This window comes from Coregonus clupeaformis, unplaced genomic scaffold (assembly GCF_020615455.1).
Source record: "Coregonus clupeaformis isolate EN_2021a unplaced genomic scaffold, ASM2061545v1 scaf0244, whole genome shotgun sequence".
Classification (NCBI taxonomy): Eukaryota; Metazoa; Chordata; class Actinopteri; order Salmoniformes; family Salmonidae; genus Coregonus; species Coregonus clupeaformis.
Genome location: NW_025533699.1, coordinates 124347 through 136667, shown reverse-complemented (window position 1 = coordinate 136667; position 12321 = coordinate 124347). Strand labels below are relative to the sequence as shown.

Sequence of the window (12321 nt, the reverse complement as noted above, 5' to 3'; positions counted from 1 at the left end):
GTGATGTGAAGCTTGTTCCATTTCAGTCATATACAGTGAGGGAAAAAAGTATTTGATCCCCCGCTGATTTTGTACGTTTGCCCACTGACAAAGACATGATCAGTCTATAATTTTAATGGTAGGTTTATTTGAACAGTGAGAGACAGAATAACAACAACAAAAATCCAGAAAAACGCATGTCAAAAATGTTATAAATTGATTTGCATTTTAATGAGGGAAATAAGTATTTGACCCCTCTGCAAAACATGACTTAGTACTTGGTGGCAAAACCCTTGTTGGCAATCACAGAGGTCAGACGTTTCTTGTAGTTGGCCACTAGGTTTGCACACATCTCAGGAGGGATTTTGTCCCACTCCTCTTTGCAGATCTTCTCCAAGTCATTAAGGTTTCGAGGCTGATGTTTGGCAACTCGAACCTTCAGCTCCCTCCACAGATTTTTTATGGGATTAAGGTCTGGAGACTGGCTAGGCCACTCCAGGACCTTAATGTGCTTCTTCTTGAGCCACTCCTTTGTTGCCTTGGCCGTGTGTTTTGGGTCATTGTCATGCTGGAATACCCATCCACGACCCATTTTCAATGCCCTGGCTGAGGGAAGGAGGTTCTCACCCAAGATTTGACGGTACATGGCCCCGTCCATCGTCCCTTTGATGCGGTGAAGTTGTCCTGTCCCCTTAGCAGAAAAACACCCCCAAAGCATAATGTTTCCACCTCCATGTTTGATGGTGGGGATGGTGTTCTTGGGGTCATAGGCAGCATTCCTCCTCCTCCAAACACGGCGAGTTGAGTTGATGCCGAAGAGCTCGATTTTGGTCTCACCTGACCACAACACTTTCACCCAGTTCTCCTCTGAATCGTTCAGATGTTCATTGGCAAACTTCAGACGGGCATGTATATGTGCTTTCTTGAGCAGGGGGACCTTGCGGGCGCTGCAGGATTTCAGTCCTTCACGGCGTAGTGTGTTACCAATTGTTTTCTTGGTGACTATGGTCCCAGCTGCCTTGAGATCATTGACAAGATCCTCCCGGGTAGTTCTGGGCTGATTCCTCACCGTTCTCATGATCATTGCAACTCCACAAGGTGAGATCTTGCATGGAGCCCCAGGCCGAGGGAGATTGACAGTTATTTTGTGTTTCTTCCATTTTGCGAATAATTGCACCAACTGTTGTCACCTTCTCACCAAGCTGCTTGGCGATGGTCTTGTAGCCCATTCCAGCCTTGTGTAGGTCTACAATCTTGTCCCTGACATCCTTGGAGAGCTCTTTGGTCTTGGCCATGGTGGAGAGTTTGGAATCTGATTGATTGATTGCTTCTGTGGACAGGTGTCTTTTATACAGGTAACAAGCTGAGATTAGGAGCACTCCCTTTAAGAGTGTACTCCTAATCTAAGCTTGTTACCTGTATAAAAGACACCTGGGAGCCAGAAATCTTTCTGATTGAGAGGGGGTCAAATACTTATTTCCCTCATTAAAATGAAAATCAATTTATAACATTTTTGACATGCGTTTTTCTGGATTTTTTTGTTGTTATTCTGTCTCTCACTGTTCAAATAAACCTACCATTAAAATTATAGACTGATCATTTCTTTGTCAGTGGGCAAACGTACAAAATCAGCAGGGGATCAAATACTTTTTTCCCTCACTGTAACATCTACGTTTAGGGTCAATAGTAGGCCAACACTGAGCTACACGGTTCAGGTAATTCATTTGGAATCCACATAATAATAATAATAATAATAATAATATGACTGCAGGAATGTCCACCAGAGCTGTTGCCAAATAATTAAATGTTAATTTCTCTACCATAAGCCGCCTCCAACGTCATTTTAGAGAATTTGGCAGTGCGTCCAACCGGCCCCACAACCACAGACCACGTGTAACCACGTCAGCCCAGGGCCTCCACATCCGGCTTCTTCACCTGCGGGATCGTCTGAGATCAGCCACCTGGACAGCTGATGAAATTGTGGGTTTGGACAACCAAAGAAGAAAACTGTCAGAAACCGTCTCAGGGAAGCTCATCTGCGTGTTCGTCATCCTCACCAGGGTCTTGACCTGACTGCAATTCGGTGGCGTAACCGACTTCAGTGGGCAAATTCTCACCTTCGATGGCCACTGGCACGCTGGAGAAGTGTGCTCTTCACGGATGAATCCCGGTTTCAACTATACCGGGCAGATGGCAGACAGCATGTATGGTGCCCCATGGTGGCGGTTGGGTTATGGTATGGGCAGGCATAAGCCACGGACAACGAAACACAATTGCAGCGTGTTCCAGTTCCCGTCAATATCCAGCAACTTTCCACAGCCATTGAAGAGGAGTGGGGTAAAAATTCCACAGGCCACAATCAACAGCCTGATCAACTCTATGCGAAGGAGATGTGTCGCGCTGCATGAGGCAAATGGTGGTCACACCAGACACTGACTGGTTTTCTGATCCACACCCCTCCCTTTTTTTAAAGGTATCTGTAATAAGTAAAATACTGTCAGATACAACCCCCCCCCCCTCAGTGAATTTAATTCATTAATTAATCAATTAATTCATTCATTCATTACAATTATTGTAAAAATATTACAGTAAGAGTATTGATACCGTAAAACTGATGACGGTAACATGCTGTACTGTCAATTTCCAGCATTATACTGGCAGCAGAGTTGGCAGCAAATTACTGTAATTATAAAATACAAGCTGTGTTTCTGTAATGATTATTGTAGGCTCATTTACAGTAAAATGCTGTCTGGGAATAATACAGCACTGTTTTTCTTACTGTAAAATATGTTACAGCATCCCTGCTGTAAAGCAAAATTACAGTATTTTTACCTGGCAACTCTGATGCCAGTATAATGCTGTACATTTACAGGGGAAAGTTTTACAGTGTAGCTTTGAAAGAGAGTGGAATCTATCCTGTTCAGTTATCAGACATGAGCCTGTCTCCCTGTCTTCTATGTTTCTATGTCAGTCCTCAAAATACATTTTTTTTTACTTTACCAAAAAATCCACCAAATCTTCTTAAAACATCTGCATAGCTTAGTATCATAATACTTTTTTTAAATCTTTTTTTTTTGTCATTTAGCAGACGCTCTTATCCAGAGCGACTTACAGGAGCAATTAGGGTTAAGTGCCTTGCTCAAGGGCACATCGACAGATTTTTTTCACCTAGTCGGCTCGGGTATTAGAACCATCGACCTTTCGGTTACTGGCACAACGTTCTTAACCACTAAGCTACCTGTCGCCAAAACCATTCCTCTACTCTCATCTCTCTCTATATGTACTCATTCAGCAGCATGGGGGATTTCTGAGTAGTTGTCCTTAAGTAGATTTACCTTCAATCACCATTTATTAAATATCTATCCATTAAAGAGCTGCTGCATTGGCCGGTCTGGTCTTCCCCGGGAGCTGTAGTCCATTAAGCCTGATTATAGAGAGAAAGAGAGAGGGAGAGGAGAGGTAGGGGGTCTGTGTGTCTACGTAGTGTGGTAGTGTAGTTAAGCTGTCATCTCTACTACAGTAGATCCCTCCTTTCTGTACAACAGCACAGTGAAGACCGATCACAGAGGAGACAGATCACAGAGGAGACAGATCACAGAGGAGTCAGATCACAGAGGAGACAGATCACAGAGGAGACAGATCACAGAGGAGACAGATCACAGAGGAGACAGATCACAGAGGAGTCAGATCACAGAGGAGACAGATCACAGAGGAGAGAGATCACAGAGGAGTCAGATCACAGAGGATACAGATCACAGAGGATACAGATCACAGAGGAGACAGATTACAGAGGAGTCAGATCACAGAGGAGCCGGATCACAGAGGAGACAGATCACAGAGGAGCCGGATCACAGAGGAGACAGATCACAGAGGAGTCGGATCACAGAGGAGAGAGATCACAGAGGAGATAGATCACAGAGGAGAGAGATCACAGAGGAGACAGATCACAGAGGAGACAGATCACAGAGGAGAGAGACGACAGAGGAGACAGATCACAGACGAGTCAGATCACAGAGGAGGCAGATCACAGAGGAGACAGATCACAGAGGAGACAGATCACAGAGGAGACAGATCACAGAGGAGGCAGATCACAGAGGAGAGAGACGACAGAGGAGACAGATCACAGAGGAGACAGATCACAGAGGAGTCAGATCACAGAGGAGTCAGATCACAGAGGAGACAGATCACAGAGGAGACAGATCACAGAGGAGACAGATCACAGAGGAGACAGATCACAGAGGAGTCAGATCACAGAGGAGTCAGATCACAGAGGAGACAGATCACAGAGGAGACAGATCACAGAGGAGACAGATCACAGAGGAGACAGATCACAGAGGAGACAGATCACAGAGGAGACAGATCACAGAGGAGACAGATCACAGAGGAGTCAGATCACAGAGGAGTCGGATCACAGAGGAGTCAGATCACAGAGGAGAGAGACGACAGAGGAGTCAGATCACAGAGGAGACAGATTACAGAGGAGAGAGACGACAGAGGAGGCAGATCACAGAGGAGACCAGGGAGGTTCTGGAACAGAACTGGAACTCTAGTTGTTCTGAGGGTTGATTCCGTCAGCTGTTAGAGTTCTGTCTTGGGTCTTAATGTTAGAACAGTAGTAGTGATGGTGCTGTCAGTGGGTGATGGTCTGGAGGAAGCTCTGTAGAATAGGTGATGGTGTAGGAGGCAGCAGGAGCAGTCATCATGGAGAAGAGGGGTAGTAATGCTGGATCCTTCAGAAGGGCCTCCATCAAGAGAACCACGTCCGGGTCTCTGAAGGTAAGAGCCTCCCTTGGTTTAGCTAAGGACGGTGGTGGTCGTGGTGGTGGTGGTCAGGTAGAGGTGGTGGTTCAGGCACCCAAGGGGGCACTAACGGCCAAATTCAATATATCGGCAGTACTTTTGTGTGTATCATTGTCTATTTAAATTATATCCTATAAATGTCGTTTTAAACATTTCAGTGGGCTCTGTCATGTATTTGAAGTGACCAACAGGTGATTATCGATTGGTCTGTTGTTTTGAGGGCTGTGTGAGTTGAACTTGCAGGTCAAAGGGCTTATCAAATAAAATAAAATAAAATGTTATTTGTCACATACACGTGTTTTAGCAGATGTTATTGCGGGTGTAGCGAAATGCTTGTGCTTCTAGCTCCGACAGTGCAGTAATATCTAATTTTGGTTTGTTAAAGGGACGGTTTCCCCTCTCTCCTCTTTGGAGGGGTGTTTCAAGAAGTTCCCCTCATTAGAATATAAAGGATTAACACCACTAATGGGGAATGTGACACACAGCTGTGTTTAGTGTGTTCCCAGAGGTTACTGAGGCTTTACTCTGTGATTAACCTGGCTCAAACTGAGCATTAGCTTTTTCTCAAGCATCGCTTTGTACTTTATTTTATAGAATAAATGTGAAAATTGTTAACATTTTTACACAGTATGTAAATAGGCATCTCATGCTATGTTTTTTTTATTTGTTAAATTATAATGTGTTAGTGGTAAACAAACAGTATATTTTTAAATTTCAATATTAAATGTATTACAACCAACAGATTATTTATTTTTTTAAACAAAACATTGCATGAGATTGTATATTCACACACAGTAACATGGACGAGATCTACACAGGCAGTCAATATACAATGAATATGTCCAATTAGATGCAATCAATAACTTTGGAGTATTTGAACAAACACGGAGGACTAGAATGCTCTGGGGAGGAATGTTGGTAATGTGATCAAATGGAGAGAACCCCCTGTGAGATCCCCCTAATGGTGATCACCCCTAGTTCGCTACAGAGAGTGTGACCATACAGAATGTCTACAATGGATGCCTTCTACTAAACGTCAGTAGAATTACATTTACTTTTCCACTTGCCATTTGGCATTTATCAGATACAGAACTGTTGTCTTTCTACAACGGCATGCTGAAGCCAGTGGGGTGTGTAAGCTACATCTATTCTGCAGCTAACTCATTATAGCAGTACTCCCAGTGATACGGAGTCAATGGACCATCATGATGTGATTTGAGCATTTAATTTGTGAGAATGGCTCCGTAAAGCCCCTGGCAACTAGCTTTAACCCCCAGCAGGCAGCAACTAGCTTTAACCCCCAGCAGGCAGCAACTAGCTTTAACCCCCAGCAGGCAGCAACTAGCTTTAACCCCCGACAGGCAGCAACTAGCTTTAACCCCCAGCAGGCAGCAACTAGCTTTAACCCCCAGCAGGCAGCAACTAGCTTTAACCCCCAGCAGGCAGCAACTAGCTTTAACCCCCAGCAGGCAGCAACTAGCTTTAACCCCCAGCAGGCAGCAACTAGCTTTAACCCCCCGACAGGCAGCAACTAGCTTTAACCCCCAGCAGGCAGCAACTAGCTTTAACCCCCCAGCAGGCAGCAACTAGCTTTAACCCCCAGCAGGCAGCAACTAGCTTTAACCCCCGACAGGCAGCAACTAGCTTTAATCCCCAGCAGGCAGCAACTAGCTTTAACCCCCCAGCAGGCAGCAACTAGCTTTAACCCCCCAGCAGGCAGCAACTAGCTTTAACCCCCGACAGGCAGCAACTAGCTTTAACCCCCAGCAGGCAGCAACTAGCTTTAACCCCCAGCAGGCAGCAACTAGCTTTAACCCCCAGCAGGCAGCAACTAGCTTTAACCCCCAGCAGGCAGCAACTAGCTTTAACCCCCGACAGGCAGCAACTAGCTTTAACCCCCAGCAGGCAGCAACTAGCTTTAACCCCCAGCAGGCAGCAACTAGCTTTAACCCCCAGCAGGCAGCAACTAGCTTTAACCCCCGACAGGCAGCAACTAGCTTTAACCCCCCGACAGGCAGCAACTAGCTTTAACCCCCGACAGGCAGCAACTAGCTTTAACCCCCGACAGGCAGCAATTCTGCTCTCATGTGATTAAAACCCAATACACTGTACACTTCAGGACTATAAAACCCAATACACTGTACACTTCAGGACTATAAAACCCAATACACTGTACACTTCAGGACTATAAAACCCAATACACTGTACACTTCAGGACTATAAAACCCAATACACTGTACACTTCAGGACTATAAAACCCAATACACTGTACACTTCAGGACTATAAAACCCAATACACTGTACACTTCAGGACTATAAAACCCAATACACTGTACACTTCAGGACTATAAAACCCAATACACTGTACACTTCAGGACTATAAAACCCAATACACTGTACACTTCAGGACTATAAAACCCAATACACTGTACACTTCAGGACTATAAAACCCAATACACTGTACACTTCAGGACTATAAAACCCAATACACTGTACACTTCAGGACTATAAAACCCAATACACTGTACACTTCAGGACTATAAAACCCAATACACTGTACACTTCAGGACTATAAAACCCAATACACTGTACACTTCAGGACTATAAAACCCAATACACTGTACACTTCAGGACTATAAAACCCAATACACTGTACACTTCAGGACTATAAAACCCAATACACTGTACACTTCAGGACTATAAAACCCAATACACTGTACACTTCAGGACTATAAAACCCAATACACTGTACACTTCAGGACTATAAAACCCAATACACTGTACACTTCAGGACTATAAAACCCAATACACTGTGGTTTTGTCTGCAGAGAGACATTAGGTCAGGCCTATAGACATACAGACTATATTCACATGCAGTGTTTGGCGGATTACTTGGAAAATATAATTCATTACTGATTACAGTTACATAAAAATTTTTTTAAAAGTAATAAGTAAAGTAATCATTTGGAATACTCAAAATGAGTAACGTAATCCTATTACTGTTGGATTACTTTAAGTTTTAACACCCAGGCATATTTTAAAACGTTTTAAAATAGTTTTACATGCAATTAATTATTTCATTAATTAACATGACATTTTCAATGTTGGGGACAAGTGTGAAAGCGTAGAAATCTTATAACTCACATTGTCTATATTCTATGTGGGAGACCATGTACAGGGCTCCATTCGTTTTCAGTTGGGGCACAAGCCTATGATTTGGTCACTCTAAAATGTTGTTGTTGTTTATTTTTTTTATTTTTTTTTATTTTTTAACCTTTATTTAACCAGGTAAGAAGCCAGTTGAGAACAAGTTCTCATTTACAACTGCGACCTGGCCAAGATAAAGCAAAGCAGTGCGATAAAAACAACAACACAGAGTTACATATGGGGTAAAACAAAACATAAAGTCTAAAATACAACAGAACATATATATACAGCAACTAGCAGAACTCCCAGCTGCAGGGTCAGACAATAGAAAATAGAATCATCTTTCCCATTATCTAAACCCATTCAAAGTGCTTCATTACTAGACTACAAAAAATGGTATGATTCAAGAAAATAATTGTTTAAACTAATTACCATATCCAATCAGGAATGCATGATTCAAGATACTTTGATGTGCAACCTTAAGTGATTGTCATGAATTTTGGGTTTGTCCGTTTTTTTTTCTTCCAATATAGAGAATAATTTGCCTGCATCTTTTTGGTGGCACTAAAATATCACATGAGATAATTACTGTGGGACTGATTCATCACCTAAGGATGTGGTTAGTTGAACAACTCTAAATATAGCCTAATTATTGCTGATAGTTTGCTGTGTAATTGACAGGGCTAGCTAACAGTCCATGTTATGTATGAACCTATGCGTTCACCGTGAACGGCCAACGTGAGTGGCCGACGTGAAATGTTGCGCAATCAGAAAGCGTTTTCTTTCTCCCACTAGTCAGACACAGAGTGAAAATGCACTATTACTATGCTACAAAGGAGCAAGCAGCATCTTTACGGAGTCCAGACGGCTGTCTGTTTGACCAGTGGGCCTGGTGTAAATGGTTTGGCAGCCTTACCCTTTTTATTCAATCAATTGGAATCCAAAAGAAGCCGTCCGCCGTTGATGGGCGATCAGCAGGACAATAGAATCTGTGACATCATGTGAGAGGCCGAAATGACGGCAATGCTCACAAATGTTCTTATTGATATTAGATAAAGTAATCCTAAACGTAATCTGCTGTTATTTAGAAATGTAACTGTATCATATTTTTGTAATATAGTCCCCTGTAGCGCAGTTGGTAGAGCATGGCGCTTGCAACGCCAGGGTTGTGGGTTCGTTTCCCAAGTGGGGCCAGTATGAAAAAACGTATGCACTCATTAACTATAAATCGCTCTGGATAAGAGCGTCTGCTAAATGACGTGGATGTAATCGGATTACCTCATCCTTGTAACATGTAATCCGTTACTACCCAACCCTATTCACATGTATAACAAGTTGACTGAGAGGTGAACAATCTGTTCAGGTCATTGCATGAGACTGGAATTACAAAGAAAGAACATAAACATTAAGTATAATAAATATACTGTGTATATATACATATGAAGAGTTTAATTCCAAAACGCTATATATCCATTTTCAGAAATGTTGGTAAATTAGCTTTTATTGTTTAAATAAATGATTGGTGTGTTTTTTCACTATCTAATCATGGCATGGGGTTGTTCAATGACAGACATGTATTTGTTTAAAATCTATCACTTCATGGTTTCATTTTCAGAGAGACAGATAATCATGTTTTTTTTTTTTAGCAAAATGCTATATTTCCACCTCACTCTCAGAGAAATTAGTAGTACTGCTAGGTTTTACACAGTCAAATGTAACAAATGACTACATTTTCAATAAAGAAATGTACAAATGACTGAGACTAGATCACGGAACACTCGGCACCTCTTGGAAAGCCGTTCTGGTTCGTCTTTGGCATTAACATTTGTGTAACTGTCTCACTGAAAAATAAAAACTCTATTCTAGGGTTAGGTTTTCAGAAGACTGAGGCGGGGTTTCCTCTAACCTTTGACCTGAGCTTTGCTCCTTTCATTTTTATTTTGTGCCTGACAAACTCCTCAGTCCCTTCCAATGATTCCAAAGTTGGTAGAATCTTAATGAAAATGATTTACAGCTGTAATGGCTACCAAAGGTGCTTCCACCCAGAATTAACCCTGGGGTTGGAGAGTTATCCAATTATGATATTTCCATTTATACATTTCTTTCTTAATTTTGACAATTTTCTATAACTTTCTTTCACTTTAAAAATGTGGAGTAGGTTGGGTATGAAAACAATCTAATTTGACCCCTTTTTAAGGCATCAAAATGGTTTCAGATTGTATTGTACCAATTCAACAGCAAAAGGCTATTTTAATCTTTAATGTCAGTTGTTTATTATTAGTTCAGTCACTGTTTTGAAAAAGATTGAAAAGTCCAAAATAGCTCTCTGGTAATTCATACACTTTTGGGTGATAAGCAAAGGCAGAGTATCATATGAATTGATTAAAACCCTCCCGTTGTCCTTGGGTCAAAATGACCCGCCACTGTGTTGAACCAACTTTTATTTTTTTTATATATATATTTTTTGGATCATTTGTGAGAAGGAGACAGTGAGACTTTCTGCCTCCTTCTCACAAATGATCCCAAAAATATAAAAAATAAAATAAAAGTTGGTTCAACACAGTGGCCACAACGGGAGGGTTCTGAGAGCATTGCCTGTGTGTCAATAACTGGCTATGTTTCGGGCTCTGTGGATCGCCTGCTGGCCCCTGAGCCCTGGTAAAGCCCATGAAACATAATCGTGCACGTTTGGGGGGGATTTCACCATCATTTCTAATGGTAAACAATCACTGCTTGACTGTACTCAGATACCATAGTTACTGACCTGAAAACAATCCCATAATCGGTAGTCAGAGGCCCCCAACTGTTCAGGAATGGGCCTTTTTAGTATAGTGTTGAGTTCGTTGTAATAGGGATCACTTGTTACCATGTGACTTTTTAGCACAAGACTGTAAAACAGCATTTCTCTCTCTCTCTCTCTCTCTCTCTCTCTCTCTCTCTCTCTCTCTCTCTCTCTCTCTCTCTCTCTCTCTCTCTCTCTCTCTCTCTCTCTCTCTCTCTCTCTCTCTCTCTCTCTCTCTCTCTCTCTCTCTCTCTCTCTCATTCTTCCCCTTTATTTCTCTGTCTCAAAAGGAAGTCAGTTTATTATCTTATTACAAACTGAACTTGTTATTTACCATATAAGGATTATATGAGAGAGTGTGTGTGTGTGTCAGAGTTTTATTAGTTAAACATTTTAGATTTGACTTATGAGTATAAAATAAGTCTCCTACGTTTATCAATTTTTAAAACCATTGTTAAAAAGCAACCCCCCCACCCCTAAAATATCCCATCAGCCACCTCGGCATTCCTTCCTCTCTCAGCCGCTGAGTCTGTGAGACCACCTGACATCATTCAGGGCTAATCAACAGCATGTCGGCCTCATGTGACGCCTCGCTGCTTTACCCAGAGACCAGTAGAACACAACCAGGCGTTTCATCTGGCTCTGCTAACAGCACCCGCAGACACAGCTGTGAAATCACTGGCTGCTTCCAAATGGAACCCTACTCCCTATATAGTGCACACATTTTCACCAGGGCCCCATATGGGAAGCGTCCGCTGACTGAGGACAATGTGTGCAGATGCTACCAGTTAGTTACGTCTTCAACGTGTTTGAGGTTCCAGCTAATACACTATATTGAATTACTTCCAACATAATGCATTTGGGGTGGCAGGTAGCCTAGCGATTAAGAGCGTTGGGCCAGTAACCGAAAGGTCGCTGGTTCGAATCCCCGAGCTGACTAGGTTAAAAAAAAAAATCTGTCCTTGAGCAAGGCACTTAACCCTAATTGCTCCAGTATGTCGCTAAAGAGTGTCTGCTAAATGACTCAAATGTAAATGTAGGGATATTTAAGGAGCTATATAATGGCTGTTGATGTTGTGCGTTCCACTTAAACCAAACAAGTAAATTCCCAAGGGGGCCTTTTGGTCAAACTCAGTGCACTGTAAAGGGACTAAGGTGCTGTTAGGGACGTCCACTACGCCATACCTCAGCTCACCATGCCGCTTGCTATTTCCATCACCAATGTCTGCTTCTATTGGTCTTTGATCTGATCCTCATTATCACTGATGTATTGTGACGTTCAGACTGCCTTGTGTGTGTGTGTGTGTGTGTGTGTGTGTCTGTGTCTGTGTGTGTGTGTGTGTGTCTGTGTGTGTGTGTGTGTGTGTGCGTGTCTGGTCACTCACATGTCATCATCACTTCACAATGACTGCTTTGATAACGTAATGTGATGTAGAAATCCCCTCAACGTGATTTAGAAAACTGTTCATTATCAAGAGGAAACAAATAGCTTTAACCAAAGCGCTAATAATCTGTTCTCTAAGTCTAAATCCCTTAAGGACCAGATCCTATTTTAGTTTAATCACACACTGTACAATTGTCTTTTGTTTTCAAATAGTCATTCCACTAAAATA

General features: G+C 42.3%; 1 protein-coding gene across 2 annotated transcripts in view; it reads left to right on the top strand.

The window, feature by feature from the left end:
• The first annotated feature begins 4475 nt into the window (after nucleotides 1-4475).
• Nucleotides 4476-12321, top strand: part of LOC121562061 (transient receptor potential cation channel subfamily M member 1-like) — a 57527-nt gene continuing 49681 nt past the window's right edge. For both annotated transcript variants that reach the window (XM_045214364.1, XM_045214366.1), the window contains exon 1: nucleotides 4476-4755. In XM_045214364.1, the coding sequence (XP_045070299.1) occupies nucleotides 4681-4755 (75 nt within the window). In that variant the 5' untranslated portion in view covers nucleotides 4476-4680. The remainder of the gene's footprint in view (nucleotides 4756-12321) is intronic.